Here is a 24,712-nt window from a genome sequence, read left to right on the forward strand (position 1 = left end):
GCAGGGAAACAGCCCGCAACGAAAGGACTCTGTTTCGCGTTTAACAACGCTGCATGTTCCTACGGCAAGCAGTGTCGGTTCCGTCACGCTTGCCTCCATTGCGGGGGTTCCCACCCTGCCTCATCCTGCTTCAAGAGTATTCGGCAGGGTCCCCGTTCTAAGCAATTCTACACGAGAGGGGCACCCGGCGGGAGCGCTCCACAGGGCGCCAACGCCAATTAGGTTAGAGGCTATGGGTAGATGGTTGGATTGGTATCCGAATAGGGAGGATGCCAGGTTTTTATATTCAGGTTTTCGTTATGGTATCCGCTTGCCTGTTGCGAGCGATGTTACAGTTCGGGCACAGAGGAACCTCCAGTCTGCTCGGGCCTTGCCTTTAGTGTTGCGGGAAAAGGTCGATAAGGAGGTCAGGCTGGGCAGGATGGAGGGGCCGTTTGCAACACCCCCAGTGGCGGACCTCGTCATCTCCCCGGTGGGGGTGGTCCCCAAGAAAACACCCGGTTCCTTTCGACTGATTCAACACCTTTCCTACCCAGCGGGGTCCTCGGTCAACGACGGTATACCTCCGGCTCATTGCTTGGTAGTGTATCAGTCGTTTGACGAGGCGCTTAATTTGGTCCGCAGCTACGGCGCCGGGGCCCTCATGGCAAAGATGGACGTCGAATCCGCTTTTAGGTTGCTACCCCTCCATCCGGACTCATTCCGTTTTATGGGTTTCCGGATTGGATCAGAATATTTCATTGACAAATGTTTGCCGATGGGATGTTCCGTTTCATGCTCGTATTTCGAACGTTTTAGCACCTTCCTGCATTGGTGCGTGGAGTCTTCGTCGGGTGGGCACGGGGTTGCCCACTACCTCGATGATTTCCTTTGTACGGGACCAGCGGATTCGCCACGGTGCGGCAACTTGCTTTTCAGTATACGAGCATTGTTTTGTCATTTCGGAGTGCCAGTGGCCGAGGTCAAAACGGAGGGGCCGGTTTCTTGCCTGTCATTTTTGAGAATCGATATCGACACGGTGTCAGGCGAGTGTCGCCTTCCTTTGGACAAAGTGGCTAAGCTTCGCAAAGCCATTGGCCACTTCATGGGTTCGCGCAAGGTTAAGCTGCGGCAGGCGCAATCCTTGCTTGGCATGTTTAACTTTGCTTGTCGGGTCATCCCGATGGGCAGGGTTTTCTGCCGGAAGCTTGAAAGAGCGACCGCGGGGTGTGCCAGGCCGCACCACTTTGTACGCTTGCCCGCTGAGTTAAAAAGGGATCTGGCAGTATGGGCCTCGTTCCTGGAGGATTTCAACGGTGTGCGCATATGGCAGGCCCCAACGGTCGACAGCGCCAGATTGCAGCTGTTCACCGACGCTGCAGGAGCCTCCGGTTTTGGTTGCTATCTTGAGGGATCTTGGTGCGCGGCATCCTGGCCGGCGGACTGGCACCAGGCGGGTTTGACTAAGGACCTTCTGCTCCTGGAACTCTTTCCCATCATGGTTGCGCTGGAAATCTGGGGCGAGCGGTTAGCACATCGCAGTATCCTGTTCAGATGCGACAATCTGGGCGTGGTGCACGCGATTAACAACCAGAGGGCAAAATCGCTGGTAGTGCTACGGGTGCTAGGGCAGTTGCTGCTTACTTGCCTGCGCAGAAACGTGTGGTTTCGGGCACAACACGTACCGGGTCTAGAGAATGGGGTCGCTGACGCGCTATCACGAGGGCAATGGGAGAGGTTTTACTTGTTGGCTCCTGAGGCCGAGGAACAAGGTTTTCATTGTCCCGGTTATGTCTGGCAGGTCATCGAGCCGGACTGGAAGGTCTAGCACTGCGATCGGTCGCGCCATCCACGCTTAAGGCTTACAAGCAGGCCTGGAGCGAATGGGAAGAATTTGCTAGAGGACGGGAGCGACGAGGTAAGAGCGGGCATCGGATGATGCTTTCTTTTATTTGGCAGCTTTATGTTTCGGGTAGGTCTAGAGTGGTGGTGTCCCGGTACTTGGCTGGCATTGCGTTCTTCTGCAGAATTAGGGGTGTTCCCGATTTGACGAAAAGTGGGATTCTGCTTAAGGCTATGAAAGGATGGGCGCGCGTGGCGCCTACGCCGCCTGACAGAAGGCGGCCCGTTGATGAGGCTTTGCTGCCAGGCATCATTGGGTCGGTTGGAGCCATCGCATCGTCTATGTTTGAATCGCTGCTTTTTAGATTGGCGTTCTCTATGGCTTACCACGGTGCCTTTAGGATATCGGAATTGGTAGCGCCTTCTAAGCAATCGGATTCGCGCATGCTGGTAGAGGACGTGGTGGTGAGTGGGAGGTCCTTGCTGTGCAGATTGCGACGCTCTAAGATGGATCAGGTGGGGAAGGGCCGATGGGTCACCCTGGTTCCGGCACTTGAGGAGAGCATATGCCCAGTACGGTTGGCAGTAGAATATGAGGCAGTGAGGCCCGACTGTTGGGGGTCGTGGTTGCTGCACTATGACGGGCTGCCAGTAACGAAGTTCCAATTTCGGTGGATGATGGGTCGCTGTCTGACGAGCTTGGGCCTTTCCCCCTCCCACTTCGGTACACACTCCTTCCGCATATGGGCTGCTACGTCGGCGGCGGCCGCGGGTTTTTCGGGGGCCCAAATCCAGGCGGTGGGATGATGGAAGTCGTCCTGTTATAAGCGGTACATTCGCCCCGTCGCCTGAGATACTTTGCTTAAGCGTAGCTTGCATCGATAAAGTTTGAGTAAGATTATGTTTGCTTCGTGTTTATGCATATGTTATGTTCACTGTATGTTGGTTTGTTTACCCGTGTGTGATCCTACTCAGGGATTAGCCACTTGCCGCTGCGGGCGTGAGCCAGCAGCGGGGGTCTGGAGTTATTTTGCGATTTTTGCCTGACTTGACGGACTGAATTCTAATCATTAATTCGGCTGATCTGTTCTAATCTAAGTCCCTCAGCAGGTTTTTATGCTTTCACCTCCAGCTGAGTTATTTCATGTTTTACCCTCTTTTTTATACCCCCCCCCCCCCTCTGTTTAATTTCGTTTTGTTTCTTTTGCCTTTCCCTTAATGTCTTAATGCTTTGCTTTAAATTGGCTAGAAGCTCGGGAGATCGGCTAGGCCGTGACTGCTGCGACATTAGAAAGCAATAAAAAAATTTCTTTTTGGCAGATCCTTCAGGTTAACACAATTACATTTCATGGCATAGAATTACAGTAACACATTTTACCCCTTTTTTCCCTCCATTCAGGTTGTTTCGCTGATGGCTTGTCCGTTTGGGTGGTCGGCCACTCTTTTGTCTTTTGGGCAGCAAGGTTTTTGGCCTCTGATACTGCTCAGAGGTTTCCTAGAGGTCAGGGAATCAGATGGCTTGGTTGGCGAGGAATGATGTGGAAAGATCTATTGAGTAGACTAGTCAGTCAGGCCAGGAAGCATGGAGTTCCCAAGGTTTTGGTTGTCCACTTAGGTGGCAACGACCTAGGGAAGAGGACTTCCTTGGAGCTACGGTGGGCCATGATACAAGATCTGGCAAGGGTGGCCGCAGCATGGACCAATTGTATATTGGTATTTTCCCTGATGGTGCCAAGGTTGAGTTGGCGAGGTGTGAAGGACGGACGCGTAATAGATGAGGCCAGGATAAAGGTGAATGGGGCGGTGGCGAAGTGGGTCTTGGCCCACGGAGGTAAAGTGGTTCGTCACCCTAGGATTCGGTTCCGAGACAAACACCTTTTTCGGCCTGATGGTGTGCATCTACCCAATGAGGGGATGATGTTTTTCCTGGAGGATCTGTTCCTTGTGTTGCAGGAGTTAGGGTAGGTTATGGTGGCGGTGCGAGGACTCTGGGATGGAGTCCTTCGCTTTTGGCGGAAAAGAACGGCAGTTTGTAGTGGTATGGTTTTTTATAGGTAGTAAGTTTCAGTGTTATATGGTTTAGGTGCACTCACCTCCATCGACTTAATGGCCGCTCGACCACCCATCCGGGAGGCAGCGGCAGGGCACCCAGGAGCGGTGGGAAGTCACTGTGGGGGTTGTGTTGACACCTATTACCGGTTTTTGATAGGGTCCTGGACGGTTTCGGTCAGTTTACCAATTTAAGTTTACCAATAGTTTAATAGAGCCGTTCTTTTTTCTGCCACCATTATGCCGGCTGATTCGGCATCTTAACAAATTTTTTCCAATTACAGGTTTTGCTATGGTTAGGGTCAAATAAATAGCTAGCAATTTTTCTGCCAAAATCATGTTTCCGTGTCTTTATTTACTGGTATAAAAGGTAACTAAGGTTTACTTGAATAAAGGGGGTCCACCAAATATCGCTAGGATGTTTAGGAGAGAGAATTGACTACATAGGAGAGGAATGAGTTAAACATCCTGTGAGGGGTGGACCTAGCTGTGAGGTAGTACAGCCTTAGGAAAAGGGGGAGGTTTAGGGTATATATAGGCTGGAGTGGCCATTTTGGGTCTCTTTGCCTGTTGAATTTCCTTCCCGCCCTCCCGCCCTAAGGGTAGAGGTTGTTTGCGTTTTGACGCGGAGTGCATTGGCGCTTAATTGCTTGGCTGGTTTTATTCGTTGGCTATTTATAGGCGGAAAAGAACGGCAGTTTGTAGTGGTATGGTTTTTTATAGGTAGTAAGTTTCAGTGTTATATGGTTTAGGTGCACTCACCTCCATCGACTTAATGGCCGCTCGACCACCCATCCGGGAGGCAGCGGCAGGGCACCCAGGAGCGGTGGGAAGTTACTGTGGGGGTTGTGTTGACACCTATTACCGGTTTTTGATAGGGTCCTGGACGGTTTCGGTCAGTTTACCAATTTAAGTTTACCAATAGTTTAATAGAGCCGTTCTTTTTTCTGCCATCATTATGCCGGCTGATTTGGCATCTTAACAATTTTTTTCCAATTACAGGTTTTGCTATGGTTAGGGTCAAATAAATTGCTAGCAATTTTTCTGCCAAAATCATGTCTCCGTGTCTTTATTTACTGGTATAAAAGGTAACTAAGGTTTACTTGAATAAAGGGGGTCCACCAAATATCGCTAGGATGTTTACACAGGAGCGGAGGCCGCGGAGGACGGGAGACGCCATGCAGTATTCAAACATGGCGCCGCTGTGACAGCGTCTCAGAGTGACAGGAGGGATATGCAGAGTGTGGACACAGATGAGATCCGGACTTGGAACGCTGAGCCAGCCTCAGGAGACACCTAAAAGGCAAGTAATGGCGTCCAGATACCTGGATCGTGACACCAGTGTTGGGAAGGTCAGACATCGCAACCGACACAATTGGACTCTCCTTAGGGATTTGTGATTTAGAAGAATGCACAGTTATTTGCTGTGCTCTTGCCAGCTTAACTCTTTTCATTTTTCTAGCGGGAGGATGAGTGCTTCCATCCTCATGTGAAGCTGAACCACTAGCCATGAACATAGGCCAGGGCCTCAGCCGCTCCTTGCCACTCCGTGTCGTAAATGGCATATTGGCAAGTTTACGCTTCTCCTCAGACGATTTTAATTTAGATTTTTGGGTCATCATTTTACTGAACTTTTGCTTTTTGGATTTGACACGCTCTCTACTATGACATTGGGCATCGGCCTTGGCAGACGACGTTGATTGCATTTCATCGTCTCTGCCATGACTAGTGGCAGCAGCTTCAGCACTAGGTGGAAGTGGATCTTGATCTTTCCCTATTTTACCCTCCACATTCTTGTTCTCCATTTTTTAATGTGTGGAATTATATGCCAGTAATATATCAATAGCAATGGCCTACTGTACTGTACTACTACTGGTGGTCACCACAATGCTGCACTGTCCTACTATATACTGCTCACAGCAATGCAGCACAGATATGGATACTTGAAGTGACACGGAGCTGCAAGATATAGCAATGGCCTACTGTACTGTACTACTATATAGTATATACTGGTGGTCACCACAATGCTGCACTGTCTTACTATATACTGCTCACAACAATGCAGCACAGATATGGCTACTTGTAGTGACACGGAGCTGCAAGATACAGCGATAGCCTACTGTACTGTACTACTATATAGTATATACTGGTTGTCACAAGAATGCTGCAATGTCTTACTATATACTGCTCACAACAATGCAGCACAGATATGGATGCTTGAAGTGACACGGAGCTGCAAGATACAGCAATAGCCTACTGTACTGTACTACTATATACTGGTGGTCACCACAATGCTGCACTATCCTACTATATACTGCTCACAACAATGCGGCACAGATATGGATACTTGAAGTGACACGGAGCTGCAAGATACAGCAACGGCCTACTGTACTGTACTACTATATACTGGTGGTCACCAAAATGCTGCACTGTCCTACTATATGCTGCTAACAACAATGCAGCACAGATATGGATACTTGAAGAGACACGGAGCTGCAAGATACAGCAATGGCCTACTGTAATGTACTACTACTGGTGGTCACCAAAATGCTGCACTGTCCTACTATATACTGCTCACAACAATGCAGCACTGTACTACTATAGTATATACTGGTCACACAACAATGCAGCAGATATTGAGCACTGATCAGGATACTAGAACTGAATCTGACACAGAGCTGCAAGATACAGCAATGGCCTACTGTACTGTACTACTGTATATACTGGTGGTCCCAACAATGCAGTACACTGAGCGCAGATATTGAGCTTTTCAGGCAGAGAACGCACAATGTACAATGCCCGAGTGAAAATGGCAGCGACGCGCGGTCCTTTATATGGAATATGAATCTCGCGAGAATCTGACAGCAGGATGATGACGTCCGGCCTCGATTGGGTTAACCGAGCAAGGCGGGAAGATCCGAGGCTGTCTCGGACCCATGAAAACCACGTGAAGTTCGGGTGGGAGTGGGGGTGGGGGTGGGGGGGTCGGATCTCAACGATCCGAACCCGCTCATCTCTAGTTTTTAGTAGTATAAAGTTAGTCAGTTTCAGTCATCAACTTCAAAACCAACAACAAATTACCATATAAAACTTACTACAAAACTGACTCAAATCAACAGATGCAAGAAGCTGCTGTGGTTCTGTGGTAGCCGGGGCAATCAGTGATTTAAAGCATTGGATGCCAGGCCGTCTCATCACATAAGCAAGCAGTTTATTCACAGTTCAGACAGGTTTATCACGACAATCACATGTAATTTCTTGTTCTCCTCTCTCCAGTACAATATTCATATGGATTACATCAGGTTAGCAATTCCTTTAATTCTCTTCAATGGCAATAACAGCATAAACAATGATGGGACAGCATTACAGTACATACTGGTGCAGTCTCTGGGAATCAGTAGTACAGCGGCCGCAAACTGAGATTGATTTCGGTGCGTTCTCCCCCAATTCGCTTGGGGATATCTGCAGTTTATATAAACGGGATCTCTCATGGACTCATCACTGGGGCCTTCTGCCACACATGGTTTCCTACCACTCACCCAGATAGTCCTCTCCCGAAGACTCACACCTCCCGTCCTGCTTCTTTGGTACCCCTGAAGGTGGGGATACCCTTTGTTCTTGGTTCCTTCCACTGAACTCTGCATACTGTGGCCCTCACACTGCACTCTCCATCTCTCCCTGAAGCTGCTGGCTCTCCTGTTACACTGCAGATATGGGCTCTCCCTCTCTTCATAGCAATACCCACACGCTGCTCTTCTCTCCATAATGCATGGGGCTGTGGGATGCCATGCCTGTCCCACAGCCCTAGCATGGGCTCTCATCCCTGGTCACTTAGCCTGTGCCTTCCATCCCAGTTCTCAGCTCACACTCCACTGTAGCCTGTCTTTTATTCCTTGTCCTAAAACCCCTCTCCATGAGGCAGGGTCTGCCAGAATTGGTTAAACTGGTTTTGGGGCCATAAACTCCTCCACTCATTGATAAGAATCAAATGGCTTTTGGAACTTTCCAATATCTGTTAACATTCCAGTATGCCACAGTTCCTCTAACTCTGCCCCCCCTGGGTCTCTTCAGTCAGGTAGTGATTTGCATACCACAGGAAAGTGGACAGCATAGCATAACCTTAAACAGCCATAATTCCTACAGCCACAATGCACCACATGCTTGTGTCCCCTTTTATAGTTATCACAGGGCATGATTTAGAGATGATGGGGGTTATTCAGAGTTGTTAGCAATTGGGATAAATCATGTGCACTGCACGTGGGGCAGATGTATCATGTGCAGAGATAGTTAGATTTCGGTGTGGTGAGTTCAATCGCAGTGTAAAAATAAAGCAGCCAGTATTTACCCTGCACAGAAACAATATAACCCACCCAAATCTAACTCTCTCTGCATATGTTACATCTGCCCCCCCTGCAGCGCACATGGTTTTGCCCAATTGCTAACATTTTTGGTTTGCTAACAACTGTGAATAACCCCCAATGTACGCAATGCTTATATTTAAAGAGTTGAGCGATTATCGGCTGGCTGCACATGCACCATGGTACCTTAGCGATGTTGTTCGGAGTGAGGATATTTTGGCAAAGCAATTGACAGGCAGTGACTGTTTGGGGGAGTGGTGGCAAAAATGAAGGAGTGTCGCAACCATTTTCAGGGCATGTCTCCACCTGCATCTGCGATTTTGTACACAAAAACATGGTGTCAGTGTGTCAGATCTCATGGCTACTCTGCGTGACCATATGGCTACACAGCTCATAGGCAAATGCAGGTGAGAATTCTGGTTGCCCGGAAATCCCCCTCCTCTTGGCAAGTGGCTCAAATTATGACAACAAAAGCAATGGTATATAGGGCCCGATTCAGACCTGATCGCTGTTGTGCGAATTCGCATAGCGGCTGATTATCAAATGACTGCACATGCGTATGGACCACAATGCGCAGGCATGACACCAAGCAGTGACAGAATGGTGTGAAAATTTTGATTGCTAGGTGTATGCAAGGTGATTGACAGGAAGCGGGCGTTTATGGGTGGTAACTGGCTGTTTTCTGGGAGTGTCAGGAAAAACACAGGCATTCCCAAGCATTTTCAGGGAGGGTGTGTGACGTCAGCTCCTGCCCTGATCAGCCTGATTCTATCGCTTTGTAGGAGTAAGTCCTGGGCTGCGGACACACTGCACAGACTGGAAAAATGATTAGATGGTGAGTGAGTTGCGAATGGATTTGCAGATGTTCCCTGTCTGGCGAAGTTTTCGCACGGCGTACACATGCAGTCGCACACTTGCACGGGGCAGGTTTTCACAGTCCCTGGGCAGTGACTATCTGATCGCAGACCACTGCAAATTTGCAGCACAGCGATCACGTCTGAATTAGGCACATAATACAATTACTAGAGCTGCCTCCACATCATGCAGTGTAAGGGACAGAGCAGAGCTGCTGCACATGCCCAGTGGTTGCAGCTTCTTCTACCAAGTTTGCTGTATGTGTGGATTAAGGGGGTAATTCAGACCTGATCGCAGCAGCAAATTTGTTAGCAGTTGGGCAAAACCATGGCCCTCATTCCGAGTTGTTCGCTCGCAAGCTGCTTTTAGCAGCATTGCACACGCTAAGCCGCCGCCTACTGGGAGTGAATCTTAGCTTCTTAAAATTGCGAACGATGTATTCGCAATATTGCGATTACAAACTTCTTAGCAGTTTCTGAGTAGCTCCACACTTACTCGGCATCTGCGATCAGTTCAGTGCTTGTCGTTCCTGGTTTGACGTCACAAACACACCCAGCATTCGCCCAGACACTCCTCCGTTTCTCCAGCCACTCCCGCGTTTTTCCCAGAAACTGTAGCGTTTTTTCACACACACCCATAAAACGGCCAGTTTCCGCCCAGAAACACCCACTTCCTGTCAATCACATTACGATCACCAGAACGAAGAAAAAAACGTGAGTAAAATACCTAACTGCATAGCAAATTTACTTGGCGCAGTCGCACTGCGGACATTGCGCATGCGCACTAAGCGGAAAATCGCTGCGATGTGAAAAAATTTACAGAGCGAACAACTCGGAATGACCCCCCATGTGCACTGCAGGTGGGGCAGATGTAACATGTGCAGAGAGAGTTAGATTTGGGGGAGGTGTGTTCAAACTGAAATCTAAATTGCAGTGTAAAAATAAAGCAGCCAGTATTTACCCTGCACAGAAACAATATAACCCACCCAAATCTAACTCTCTCTGCACATGTTATATCTGCAGTGCAGATGGGCCCTCATTCCGAGGTGATCGCTCGCTAGCTACTTTCAGGAGCCGTGAAAACGCATAGTCGCCGCCCACGGGGGAGTGTATTTTTGCTTTGCAGGAGTGTGAACGCCTGTGCAGCCGAGCGGCTGCAAACACATTTTGTGCAAAACAAGACCAGCCCTGTAGTTACTTATTCTGTGCGATGATTGCTGCGACGAGTGACGCGGTAATGATGTCAGATACCCGCCCAGCAAATGCCTGGCCACGCCTGCGTTTTTCCAAACACTCCCAGAAAACGGTCAGTTGACACCCAGAAACTCACACTTCCTGTCAATCTCCTTGCGTTCGGCAGTGTGAATGGAAGTGTCGCAAGAACCTGTGCAATACCACGTCGCTCGTTGTACCCGTACGATGCGCCTGTGCATTGCGTTGCATACGCATGTGCAGATTAGCCCCGTTCTGCCATGATCGCTGCGCTGCGAAAATCCATAGTGAGCGATCAACTCGGAATGAGAGCCATGGTTTTGCCCAACTGCTAACAAATTTGCTGCATGCGATTAACTCTGAATTACCCCCTAAGAGTCTTCAATTAGTGCACTGGACCAGCGAGTAGCTACCAGGAAAAAGAGACAGGAGCCTTATCATGTGGTGGGAGTATTTGTGCTTAGAAAGTGCAGTTCTGGTTCTACTACTGTATGTTTGTGTATTTATTTATTATGGGATGTTTAGCCTTTATTTACATTATTTAAATGTTTGATACAGCCTATACCAGTGGTTTCCAAACTTTTTTGAATCATGGCGCCCTAGAATATCAGAATTTTTTTCACGGCACCCCTAGGCCAAAAATGTCTTATTGAGAAATGTAGAAAGAAATATTACATTAAGTAGATCGCGTTTATATATCATCCTTAGGGTCAGTTGTGTGGTGAGGGACAAGATTTGCTTCTGTTTGGCCACATATTTTATGACTGGCAGCCACCAGCACAGGTTTTGCCTATTATATTGACCATGAATAATTTTAATTGGTCCTGGACCACCAACCCAGGGCACCCCTGCAAGTGTCCCGAGGCACCCCAGGGAGCCACCGCACACAGTTTGGGAACCTCTGGCCTATACGATAGACATCTATAGTGTTAAATATTAATGTATTCCATACCATATACATTAATGTCAAAGGTCGTTACTAAGTTCTACTAACACTCCCCCAGACTCCCACACTTGCTCCAATGTTCCACAGAATATAAACTGCATTTAAAGCACCTTCTAGAAATCCTGCATTTGCCACTGAATGTTCCCTGTATCTACCTCAGTGTTGCGAATGTGTACGCAGTAGTTGAGCGTTTGCGATGACTCCGTTGAGCATCTCTGCTCATTTCTGGGTGGCTGCCTCCTTTACGTTGTTTCCCATGTCTGTAGCCTAAACAAATCACAGTTGCAATCGCATTTGCGTACAAGTCTGAATCAGGTCATTAATCCGCCCGTGTACAGTATTAATTACATCATGTAACAAAAAAAATACTGTTTATTCTCTCTCGCTCTCTTTCTCTAGTAAAATGTATATGGCTGTGTGCAGGGGTGAATTTAGAGGTCAGGCCACCCCTAGACACATTATTGGCCGCCAGCCCCTGCCTCTTCCCCACATCACTGCCTCCTTCATTTCGGGGCCAGTTTGGACACCTCACAACCACCAAAGCAGCCCCAATCTCATCCCCCGCTACCACCTTCGGACCACATTTAGCTGCCCGTTGTCCCACTCTGGTCAGTTGCAAAACATAATATATTTTAAAAAAAAGTCGTAACAAGACAAAAACTAGAATCTCCTAGCCTCATCAGCCTGATGTGCTGCCCCCAGCTAGTGCCGAAATCACTGGCTGTGTTCATTTGTGTTAGTAAATACTTAGGAGTTGTAAAGTACAGTTTGACAGACTTAACGTCTCTTCAGTTACACTCATCGAAAGTAATCGTTGACTTACACGTATGTGTATACGGTGTTACATTTTATAAAGCAATGTAGACACCTTCTGAGAAGGCTTACACCCCATACAATGATGTATAGCAATTTTCTCTGACGTTCTAGTGGATGCTGGGTACTCCGTAAGGACCATGGGGTATAGACGGGCTCCGCAGGAGACTGGGCACTCTTAAAAGAAAGATTAGGTACTATATCTGTTGTGCACTGGCTCCTCCCTCTATGCCCCTCCTCCAGACCTCAGTTAGTATCTGTGCCCGGCCAGAGCTGGATGCACCCTAGGGGCTCTCCTGAGCTTCCTAGAAAAGAAAGTATTTGTTAGGTTTTTTATTTTCAGTGAGATCTGCTGGCAACAGACTCACTGCTACGTGGGACTGAGGGAAGAGAAGCGAACCTACCTGCTTGCAGCTAGCTTGGGCTTCTAAGGCTACTGGACACCATTAGCTCCAGGGGGATCGAACACAGGCCCAGTCCTCGGTCGTCCGGTCCCGGAGCCTCGCCGCCGCCCCCCTTGCAGAGCCAGAAGAACGAAGAGAAGTTGAAAATCGGCGGCTGAAGACTCCGGTCTTCATTAAGGTAGCGCACAGCACTGCAGCTGTGCGCCATTGCTCCCTTAGCACACCACACACTCCGGTCACTGATGGGTGCAGGGCGCTGGGGGGGGATGCCCTGGGCAGCAATTAGATTACCTTACTTGGCGAAAAGCACATAATACAGTCTGATTAACTGTATATGTGCATTAACCCCCGCCATTAAAGTACATAAAAGGACAGAAGCCCGCCGCTGAGGGGGCCGGGCCTTCTTCCTCAGCACACCGGCGCCATTTTCTCTTCACAGCTCAGCTGGAAGGAAGCTCCCCAGGCTCTCCCCTGCAGTATCCTGGTACACCAAGGGTAAAAAAGAGAGGGGGGGCACATAAATTTAGGCGCAAAACTGTGTATATAAGCTGCTATAGGGGAAAAATCACTCAGTATAGTGTACATCCCTGTATTATATAGCGCTGTGGTGTGTGCTGGCATACTCTCTCTCTGTCTCTCCAAAGGGCCTGGTGGGGGAACTGTCTTCAAATAGAGCATCCCCTGTGTGTGTGGTGTGTCGGTACGCGTGTGTCGACATGTCTGAGGTAAAAGGCTACTCTAAGGAGGTGATAGAGCGGATAAGTGTGTGGGAGGATGTCTCCGTCAACAACGCCGACACCTGTTTGGATATGTGTAAGTGCTGAGGTAAAATGATTGCACAAAAGGTTAGGGAACAGAAAGGAAATCTACCCATGTCTGTCCCTATGTCACAGAGTCCTTCAGAGTCTCTCTATGTTCACTATCCAAAATAACAAAGTATCGACACGGAGTTTAACTCCACTGTCGACTACGATAATGCAAAGTTACAGCCAAGAGGGCTAAAAGATATTCAATATATGATTATTGGAATAAAAGATGATTTGCATATCACTGATGACTCATCTGTCCTTGACACGAGAGTACACATGTTAAGGGGAAGAATGCTGAGGTAAATTTCCCTCCTCTCATGAGGAAAAAGAGCGTGAATCTTCAGACAAGAGACGGCAGCTTCCCACAAGAGAATTCTCTGGCTGTATCCTTTCCCCACTAGGGCCAGGATGTGTTGAGAATCTTCCCCTTGGGTGTCCTGTTTGCACTAGCTATTCTCAGGGATCCTGCAGATAGCGTGCACATTCTAGTATACTACCCAGACCGGCGATTGTGTCGGCATGGGTTTATAGCGCTGTGGCAGCGTGGACAGGTACCTTATCAGCAGAGATTGAGACCCTAGTATGCATATAAATATTTTAAGATGCTATCTTAAGTGATAGATATATAATTATAAAGCATGCCCAAAGGGACATGTGTATACTGGGTCCTAGAGACAAAAGCTATGTCGATTTCTGCTTGACGTGTCCTGTAGAATATACATTGGACAGATGATGCCGACTTAAGAGGCATATGGAAGGCTGAGGATTGTGTGGAGAAAGGTTCTCGGCCCTGGTCTCCACAGTTATGGCTGGTAATTCTGATATTTTGCCTTATATTCCTGCACAGCCTAGGAAAGCACAACATTATTAAATGCAGCTTTTCGAATAAAGAAACAAGAAAGTCTGAGGTGCGTCCTTTCTTTTCAGAGCCGGGGGCAGAGGAAAGAAGCTGTACAACACAGCTAGTCCCCAGGAACAGAAGTCCTCTCCGGCCTCTACAAAAATCCACCGCATGTCGCTGGGTCTCCACAGGCGGAGCTAGGCCCGGTGGGGACACGCTTTCGTAAGTTCAGCCACAAGTGGGTTCACTCCCTGTTAGATCCCTGGGCAATAGAAATTGTATTGCAGGGATACAGGCTGGACTGTGAGAAGATGCCCCCTCACCGAGGACCCGGCGGGCTTCCCCCCAAGAGAGGGAGCCAGTGTTAACTGCAATTCGTAAATTGTATCTTCAACAGGTGGTGGTCAAGGGTCCCCTCCTTCAACAAGAGGGTGTTATTATTCGACCATGTTATAATCCCGAAACCAGACGGTTCGGTTAGACCCATATTGAATTAAAATCCCTGAACATATACCTGAAAAGGTTCAGGTTCAAGATGGAATCGCTAAGAGCGGTCATTGCATGCCTGAAATGAATCGGGACATAAGGGATGCATACCTTCGTGTCCACAGTTATCCACCTCATCAGGCGTACCTCAGAATTGCGGTTCGGGATTGTCATTACCAATTTCACCAAGGTAATGGCGGATATGATGGTGGTCCTGCGGAAGCAAGGTGTCACTATTATCACATACTTGCATGATCTCCTCATAAAAGCGAGATCAAGAGAGCAGTTGCTGGACAGCATATCACCTTCTCTGGAAGTGAAACGGCAACACGACTGGATTCTATATATTCCAAAGTCGCAGTTGGTTCCTACAGCTCATCTGCCTCGCCTAGGCATGATCCTAGACACAGACCAGAAGAGGGTTTATCTCCCGATAGAGAGAGCTCAGGAGCTCATAACACTGGTCAGGAATCCATTGAAAACCAAAACAGGTGTCAGTGCATCACTGCACTCGAGTCCTGGGAAGGATGATGGCATCATACGAGGCCATCCCCTTCGGCTGGTTCCATGCAAGGACAATGGAACTTACTGGACAAGTGGTCCGGATCAGATCTTCAGATGCATCGGTTAATCACCCTATCCCCCAGGGCCAGGGTGTCTCTCCTGTGGTGGCTGCGGAGTGCTCACCTTCTCGAGGGCCGCAGATTTGGCATTCAGGACTAGGTCCTGGTGACCACGGATGCAAGCCTCCGAGGGTGGGGGGCAGTTACACAGGGAAGAAAATTCCAAGGTTTGTGGTCAAGCCAACAGACTTGCCTTCACATCATTATCCTGGAACTAAGGGCCATATACAACGCCCTAAGTCAAGCGGAGTTCCTGCTTCGCGACCAACCGGTTCTGATCCAGTCAGACCGCAGGGGCTCATGTAAACCGCCAGGGCGGCACAAGGAGCAGGATGGCGAGGGTAGAAGCCACCAGAATTCTTCGCTGGGCGGAGAATCAAGTAAGCGCACTGTCAGCAGTGTTCATTCCGGGAGTGGACACGACCTCCACCCGGGAAAGTGGTGACTTCATCAGGAAGTCTTCACGCAGTTTTGCAAATTGATGGAAACTGCCTCAGGTGGACTACATGGCGTCCCACCTCAATAAAAAGATAAAAAAAGGTTTTACGCTGGGTCAAGGGACTCTCAGGCGATAGCTGTGGTCGCACTAGTAACACCGTGGGTGTTCCAGTCGGTCTATATAATCCCTCCTCTTCCTCTCAGACCCAAGGGCTGAGAATTGTAATAAACGGAGGAGTGTGAACAATATTCTTTGCTCCGGATTGGCCAAGAAGGACTCGGTACCCGGAACTGCAAGAAATGCTCTAAGAGGACCCATGGCCTCTGCCTCTCAGTCAGGACATGTTGCAACAGGGACCCTGTCTGATCCAAGACTTACCGCGGCTGCGTTGGACGGCATGGCTGTTGAACGCCGGATCCTAGCGGAAAAGGGCATTCCGGATGCAATTATTCCTACGCTGATAAAGGCTAGGAAAGACGTGACAGCAAGACTTTTTCACTGTATATGGCGAAAATAGGTTGCTTGGTGTGTGGCCGGGAAGGCCCTACAGAGGAATTCCAGGGGGGTCGATTCCTGCACTTCCTACAGTCAGGAGTGACTATGGGCCTAAAATTAGGATCCATAAAGGCCAAGATTTCAGCCCTATCCCTTTTTCTCTCAAAAAGAACTGGCTTCACTGCCTGAAGTTCGGACGTTGTTACAGGGGTGCTGCATATTCAGCCCCTTTTGTGCCTCCAGTGGCACCTTGGGATCTTAACGTGTGTTGGATTCATAAAATCCCACTGGTTTGAGCCACTTAAGACCGTGGAGCTAAAATATCTAACGTGGAAAGTGGTCATGCTTTTGGCCTTAGCTTGGACTAGGCGTGTGTCAGAATTGGCGGCTTTGTCATGTAAAAGCCCATATCTGATCTTCCATATGGAAAGGGCAGAATGGAGGACTCATCCCCAATTTCTCCCTAAGGTGGTATCATCGTTTCATTTGAACCAACCTATTGTGGTGCCTGCTGCGGCTACTAGGGACTTGGAGGATTCCAAGTTGCTGGATGTAGTCCGGGCCCTGAAACTTTATGTTTCCAGGACGGCTAGAGTCAGAAAAACTGACTCGCTATTTATCCTGCATGCACCCAACAAGCTGGGTGCTCCTGCTTCAAAGCAGACTATTGCTCGCTGGATCTGTAGCACCATTCAGCTTGCACATTCTGCGGCTGGACTGCCGCATCCTAAATCAGTAAAAGCCCATTCCACGAGGAAGGTGGGCTCTTCTTGGGCGGCTGCCCGAGGGGTCTCGGTTTTACAACTTTGCCGAGCTGCTACTTGGTCGGGTTCAAACACTTTTGCAAAATTCTACAAGTTTGATACCCTGGCTGAGGAGGAACTTGAGTTTGCTCATTCGGTGCTGCAGAGTCATCCGCACTCTCCCGCCCGTTTGGGAGCTTTGGTATAATCCCCATGGTCCTTACGGAGTACCCAGCATCCACTAGGACGTCAGAGAAAATAAGAATTTACTCACCGGTAATTCTATTTCTCGTAGTCCGTAGTGGATGCTGGGAGCCCGTCCCAAGTGCGGACTCTCTGCAATACATGTATATAGTTATTGCTTAACTAAAGGGTTATTGTATGAGCCATCTGTTGAGAGAGGCTCAGTTATTGTTCATACTGTTAACTGGGTATAGATATCACAAGTTGTACAGTGTGATTGGTGTGGCTGGTATGAGTCTTACTCTGGATTCCAAAACCTTTCCTAGTAATGTCAGCTCTTCCGGGCACAGTTTCCCTAACTGAGGTCTGGAGGAGGGGCATAGAGGGAGGAGCCAGTGCACACCAGATATAGTACCTAATCTTTCTTTTAAGAGTGCCCAGTCTCCTGCGGAGCCCGTCTATACCCCATGGTCCTTACGGAGTACCCAGCATCCACTACGGACTACGAGAAATAGAATTACCGGTGAGTAAATTCGTATTATTTCATATACCAAACGTACCAAAAAATGTAGAAGACATACAGTAAATGTAGGGCACATGATTTATTTCTAAAATTTGATGCATTTGTCTGCTAATATTTTAAATACAGTTGAAATATATTATGTAAAGCACAGATGTGTCCTTATACACGTAGGGCCGGTAATGCATTGCGAAATGGCAGGAGCTCCGTTTTTTAAAGAGGCAATCATTTAAAAATGCCTCACCCAGATCACATTGCAAATGCAATAATTGATAAATGGGCCCCAATAACTTTACAATTAAGGATTGACTGGGCAGAGTTTCACGAAATGACGCGATTGCATCATGATGTCGCAACGCAACTGCATCATTTTCGTGAAACTTCGCCCAGTGAGTGGAGTACTATGGCTGGGAGGAGGGGGAGGAGGTAATAGCAGCCAGCAGGTGTCACAGCGGGTGCCCCATTCAGGGCCGGCTCTACCATTAGCCACAGCTTTAGGCGGCCGCCTAGGGGCGCCGGCCCTTCGGGGGCACCACTGAATTAATCTATCAAAAAACTGAAGGATGTCTCTGTATGCGACCTCCATCTTTTACACTGCGTTGGCCGCTGCTGCGGGTCTAATCGAGTGACGCCGCCGCCATCAGGCTGTACCACATTTTTTTAAAGTGAAAGTATATTGTGAGCAAAGTCACAACATTTTTTGATTTTCTTTACAATACACTTTATTGCTTTAAAATTCCTTGACTTTTGTCCTTTTTCTCTGTATATATATATAATGATGCAATTCACCCCAGCCCACCTTGTGACCACCTACAGCTCCCCAGGGGGTGGGGGTGGGGGGCGTTGCAAGTTAAGGGCCACTAGTCTGAAGCTTTGCCTAGGGCGCATAGAGATCTTGCACCGACCCTGGCCTCATGTGATTGCATGGCTCGCCCGCTGGTAGAATCGCACTGCTTTTATTAAATATAAACCTAATATCTACAGGAAACCAGGAGACAGAGTAGGTCAGTGGTTCTCAAACTGTGCACCGAGGAACCCTGCGGTGCCTCATGACACTTGCAGGGATGCCCTGGGTTGGTGGTCCAGGACTAATTCAAATTATTTATGGTCAATGTAATAGGTAAAACCAGTGCTGGTGGCTGAAGCATATCTTGTACCCTTACCACACAATTGAACCTATGGATGACATACAGTATAAACACAATATACTGTACATAATATAATATATATATTTTTTATTTCTCAATGAAAAACTTGTGGCATAAAAAAAATCCTGATACTTTAGGGCACCGTGATTCAAAGAAGTTTGGGAACCGCTCTAGTAGGTGATTCTTGCCTGGTATGGATTGTAACACTCACCGGTCGAAGTTAGAGCTGAGAGGACAAACAGAAATCCAACGAGAGACACCCTCATGGTCTGAGTGATCAGGCTACTACATGGTAACCAGCCAGGTCCTGTCATTATATAGACCTGGGTGAAGGTGTGGCTGCAATACCTGTCACATTATCCACAATCTGTGTTGTAGATACAGTTGCTGCTCTAGTTTTCCTTAACTGATTCTGTAGAAATGAAACTTTGAACTGGCTGAGCTAGCTGGAGAGCAAGAAATTTCACACATACACAGGTAGCGATGGGTTTCATCTAGCTCTGAGAACTTCCTCAAAACCGTCTTTACTTATACAGTCATTTCAAAAAGCGGAATTACAGATGTTTTACAAGCACTTGCCATAAATGGTTATACAGTACAAGAGTAAATTTCATAGGTCAACAAATATCTGCATGAAGACGTGTCAGAGGGTCTTCCTGTTTTTGTCTTTTTTCGGAGATTAATCTCAGAGCCATGTTTCTGGGCGTTGTCCCATGCTTGGTTCAGTGAAGCACATTTTGTTTCATCATCCATATCTGAATATGTTTCTTGCAGTTTTAACTGCAACCTGTTATATGCTGCAAAGCTATAAGCTGTAAGCCACATTTGTTATTTAATAATTAATGCATGAGTTCTGATCCCACACTAGCAACAGGGCCTGTTCAAACAATAGGATGATCAGGCTGCAGCCTGGAGAGCTGGGTCCTGGGGAGGGCAGGACGGCTTTCCTGCAAGGCAACCTCACCCACAGACTCACCCCCAAAATTCTCACCCTAGTACCATTCCCAGAGGAGCACTGCGGGTGCCGGTGACATCACGCGCATCATGATGTCACTAGTGATGAGCGGGTTGGGTTCGTCGGAATCCGAACCCGCCCGAACTTCACCACCTACAGCTCCCCAGGGGGTGGGGGTGGGGTTGGGGGGTGGGCATTGCAAGTTAAGGACCACTAGTCTGAAGCTTTGCCTAGGGCGCATAGAGATCTTTCACCGACCCTGGCCTCATGTGATTGCATGGCTCGCCCGCTGGTAGAATCGCACTGCTTTTATTAAATATAAACCTAATATCTACAGGAAACCAGGAGACAGAGTAGGTCAGTGGTTCTCAAACTGTGCACCGAGGAACCCTGCGGTGCCTCATGACACTTGCAGGGATGCCCTGGGTTGGTGGTCCAGGACTAATTCAAATTATTTATGGTCAATGTAATAGGTAAAACCAGTGCTGGTGGCTGAAGCATATCTTGTACCCTTACCACACAATTGAACCTATGGATGACATACAGTATAAACACAATATACTGTACATAATATAATATATATATTTTTTATTTCTCAATGAAAAACTTGTGGCATAAAAAAAATCCTGATACTTTAGGGCACCGTGATTCAAAGAAGTTTGGGAACCGCTCTAGTAAGTGATTCTTGCCTGGTATGGATTGTAACACTCACCGGTCGAAGTTAGAGCTGAGAGGACAAACAGAAATCCAACGAGAGACATCCTCATGGTCTGAGTGATCAGGCTACTACATGGTAACCAGCCAGGTCCTGTCATTATATAGACCTGGGTGAAGGTGTGGCTGCAATACCTGTCACATTATCCACAATCTGTGTTGTAGATACAGTTGCTGCTCTAGTTTTCCTTAACTGATTCTGTAGAAATGAAACTTTGAACTGGCTGAGCTAGCTGGAGAGCAAGAAATTTCACACATACACAGGTAGCGATGGGTTTCATCTAGCTCTGAGAACTTCCTCAAAACCGTCTTTACTTATACAGTCATTTCAAAAAGCGGAATTACAGATGTTTTACAAGCACTTGCCATAAATGGTTATACAGTACAAGAGTAAATTTCATAGGTCAACAAATATCTGCATGAAGACGTGTCAGAGGGTCTTCCTGTTTTTGTCTTTTTTCGGAGATTAATCTCAGAGTCATGTTTCTGGGCGTTGTCCCATGCTTGGTTCAGTGAAGCACATTTTGTTTCATCATCCATATCTGAATATGTTTCTTGCAGTTTTAACTGTAACCTGTTATATGCTGCAAAGCTATAAGCTGTAAGCCACATTTGTTATTTAATAATTAATGCATGAGTTCTGATCCCACACTAGCAACAGGGCCTGTTCAAACAATAGGATGATCAGGCTGCAGCCTGGAGAGCTGGGTCCTGGGGAGGGCAGGACGGCTTTCCTGCAAGGCAACCTCACCCGCAGACTCACCCCCAAAATTCTCACCCTAGTACCATTCCCAGAGGAGCACTGCGGGTGCCGGTGACATCACGCGCATCATGATGTCACTAGTGATGAGCGGGTTCGGTTCGTCGGAATCCGAACCCACCCGAACTTCACCACCTACAGCTCCACAGGGGGTGGGGGTGGGGGTGGGGCATTGCAAGTTAAGGGCCACTAGTCTGAAGCTTTGCCTAGGGCGCATAGAGATCTTGCACCGACCCTGGCCTCATGTGATTGCATGGCTCGCCCGCTGGTAGAATCGCACTGCTTTTATTATATATAAACCTAATATCTACAGGAAACCAGGAGACAGAGTAGGTCAGTGGTTCTCAAACTGTGCACCGAGGAACCCTGCGGTGCCTCATGACACTTGCAGGGGTGCCCTGGGTTGGTGGTCCAGGACTAATTCAAATTATTTATGGTCAATGTAATAGGTAAAACCAGTGCTGGTGGCTGAAGCATATCTTGTACCCTTACCACACAATTGAACCTATGGATGACATACAGTATAAACACAATATACTGTACATAATATAATATATATATTTTTTATTTCTCAATGAAAAACTTGTGGCATAAAAAAAATCCTGATACTTTAGGGCACCGTGATTCAAAGAAGTTTGGGAACCGCTCTAGTAAGTGATTCTTGCCTGGTATGGATTGTAACACTCACCGGTCGAAGTTAGAGCTGAGAGGACAAACAGAAATCCAACGAGAGACATCTTCATGGTCTGAGTGATCAGGCTACTACATGGTAACCAGCCAGGTCCTGTCATTATATAGACCTGGGTGAAGGTGTGGCTGCAATACCTGTCACATTATCCACAATCTGTGTTGTAGATACAGTTGCTGCTCTAGTTTTCCTTAACTGATTCTGTAGAAATGAAACTTTGAACTGGCTGAGCTAGCTGGAGAGCAAGAAATTTCACACATACACAGGTAGCGATGGGTTTCATCTAGCTCTGAGAACTTCCTCAAAACCGTCTTTACTTATACAGTCATTTCAAAAAGCGGAATTACAGATGTTTTACAAGCACTTGCCATAAATGGTTATACAGTACAAGAGTAAATTTCATAGGTCAACAAATATCTGCATGAAGACGTGTCAGAGGGTCTTCCTGTTTTTGTCTTTTTTCGGAGATTAATCTCAGAGCCATGTTTCTGGGCGTTGTCCCATGCTTGGTTCAGTGAAGCACATTTTGTTTCATCATCCATATCTGAATATGTTTCTTGCAGTTTTAACTGTAACCTGTTATATGCTGCAAAGCTATAAGCTGTAAGCCACATTTGTTATTTAATAATTAATGCATGAGTTCTGATCCCACACTAGCAACAGGGCCTGTTCAAACAATAGGATGATCAGGCTGCAACCTGGAGAGCTGGGTCCTGGGGAGGGCAGGACGGCTTTCCTGCAAGGCAACCTCACCCGCAGACTCACCCCCAAAATTCTCACCCTAGTACCATTCCCAGAGGAGCACTGCGGGTGCCGGGGACATCACGCGCATCATGATGTCACATGCCATACCCACCCGAGCTTCAAGAGCCTACAGACACCAAGGGTGGAGGCCGGGGAGTGACAGTGTCTGCTGGCGCACCCAGCCCCGGCCAGGCCAGCATCGAGCGGGGAGGCTGAGGAGTGACAGCATCTGATGACATCTCCAGCAAGCCCCAGTACTGCTGTCACCAGCCAGTAAGACCAACCGGGCCCAGTGCCACTACTGCAGCACAAAGATTATTGCTGCTATGATGCTTGTGTGTATATATATCAGTGATGTGCACCGGAAATTTTTGGGGTTTTGTGTTTTGGTTTTGGATTCGGTTCCGCGGCCGTGTTTTGGATTCGGACGCGTTTTGGCAAAACCTCCCTCAAAATTCGGGTGTGCTTTGGATTTGGGTGTTTTTTTACAAAAACCCCTCAAAAACAGCTTAAATCATGGAATTTGGGGGTCATTTTGATCCCATAGTATTATTAACCTCAATAACCATAATTTCCACTCATTTCCAGTCTATGCTGAACACCTCACACCTCACAATATTATTTTTAGTCCTAAAATTTGCACCGCGGTCGCTGGATGACTAAGCTAAGCGACCCAAGTGGCCGACACAAACACCTGGCCCATCTAGGAGTGGCACTGCAGTGTCAGACAGGATGGCAGATTTAAAAAATAGTCCCCAAACAGCACATGATGCAAAGAAAAAAAGAGGTGCAATGAGGTAGCTGTGTGACTAAGCTAAGCGACCCAAGTGGCCGACGCAAACACCTGGCCCATCTAGGAGTGGCACTGCAGTGTCAGACAGGATGGCAGATTTAAAAAATAGTCCCCAAACAGCACATGATGCAAAGAAAAAAAGAGGTGCAATGAGGTAGCTGTGTGACTAAGCTAAGCGACCCAAGTGACCGACACAAACACCTGGCCAATCTAGGAGTGGCACTGCAGTGTAAGAATGGATGGCACTTAAAAAAAATAGTCCCCAAACAGCACATGATGCAAAGAAAAAAGAGGTGCACCAAGGTCGCTGTGTGACTAAGCTAAGTGACCCAAGTGGCCGACACAAACACCTGGCCCATCTAGGAGTGGCACTGCAGTGTCAGACAGGATGGCTGATTTAAAAAATAGTCCCCAAACAGCACATGATGCAAAGAAAAAAAGAGGTGCAATGAGGTAGCTGTGTGACTAAGCTAAGCGACCCAAGTGGCCGACACAAACACCTGGCCCATCTAGGAGTGGCACTGCAGTTTTCTATCGAGAGGATGAGTGCTTCCATCCTCATGTGAATCTGAACCACTAGCCATGTACATAGGCCAGGGCCTCAGCCGTTCCTTGCCACTCCGTGTCGTTAACGGCATATTGACAAGTTTACGCTTCTCATCAGACGCTTTTAATTTTTATTTGTGGGTCATTTTACTGAACTTTTGTAATATACTAGATGACATATGGGTAGAGCAGTGGACTACTGTACCGTACTGCTATATATATACTGGTGCTCACAGCAACATTCTGCACTGTCCTCCTACTATATACTGCGCACAACTAAAATCCAGCACAGGTATGGATGTATAGTATACTTGACGACACAGAGGTAGAGCAGTGGACTACTGTACCGTACTGCTATATATATACTGGTGGTCACAGCAACATTCTGCACTGTCCTCCTACTATATACTGCGCACAACTAAAATGCAGCACAGGTATGGATGCATAGTATACTTGACGACACAGAGGTAAAGCAGTGGACTACTGTACCGTACTGCTATATATATACTGGTGGTCACAGCAACATTCTGCACTGTCCCTTCCTACTATATAGTACTGCGCACAACTAAAATGCAGCACAGGTATGGATGCATAGTATACTTAACGACACAGAGGTAGAGCAGTGGACTACTGTACCGTACTGCTATATATATACTGGTGGTCGCAGCAACATTCTGCACTGTCCTCCTTCTATATACTGCGCACAACAAAAATGCAGCACAGGTATGGATGCATAGTATACTTGACACAGAGGTAGAGCAGTGGACT

At 47.7% G+C, this 24,712-nt stretch overlaps 1 protein-coding gene across 4 annotated transcripts in view; it reads right to left on the reverse strand.

The window, feature by feature from the left end:
• Positions 1–20,474, reverse strand: part of LOC134965898 (phospholipase A2 inhibitor and Ly6/PLAUR domain-containing protein-like) — a 205,921-nt gene extending 185,447 nt beyond the window's left edge. The window contains exon 1 of one of the 4 annotated variants that reach the window (XM_063942293.1): positions 20,412–20,474. In XM_063942293.1, the coding sequence (XP_063798363.1) occupies positions 20,412–20,466 (55 nt within the window). In that variant the 5' untranslated portion in view covers positions 20,467–20,474. Of the gene's footprint in view, positions 1–18,955; positions 19,071–20,411 lie in introns of those variants that run through there. The other 3 variants (XM_063942295.1, XM_063942294.1, XM_063942292.1) reach the window with 3 other exon arrangements.
• Between the last annotated feature and the right edge of the window lie 4,238 nt (positions 20,475–24,712).

Source organism: Pseudophryne corroboree, chromosome 10, assembly GCF_028390025.1.
Source record: "Pseudophryne corroboree isolate aPseCor3 chromosome 10, aPseCor3.hap2, whole genome shotgun sequence".
NCBI lineage: Eukaryota > Metazoa > Chordata > Amphibia > Anura > Myobatrachidae > Pseudophryne > Pseudophryne corroboree.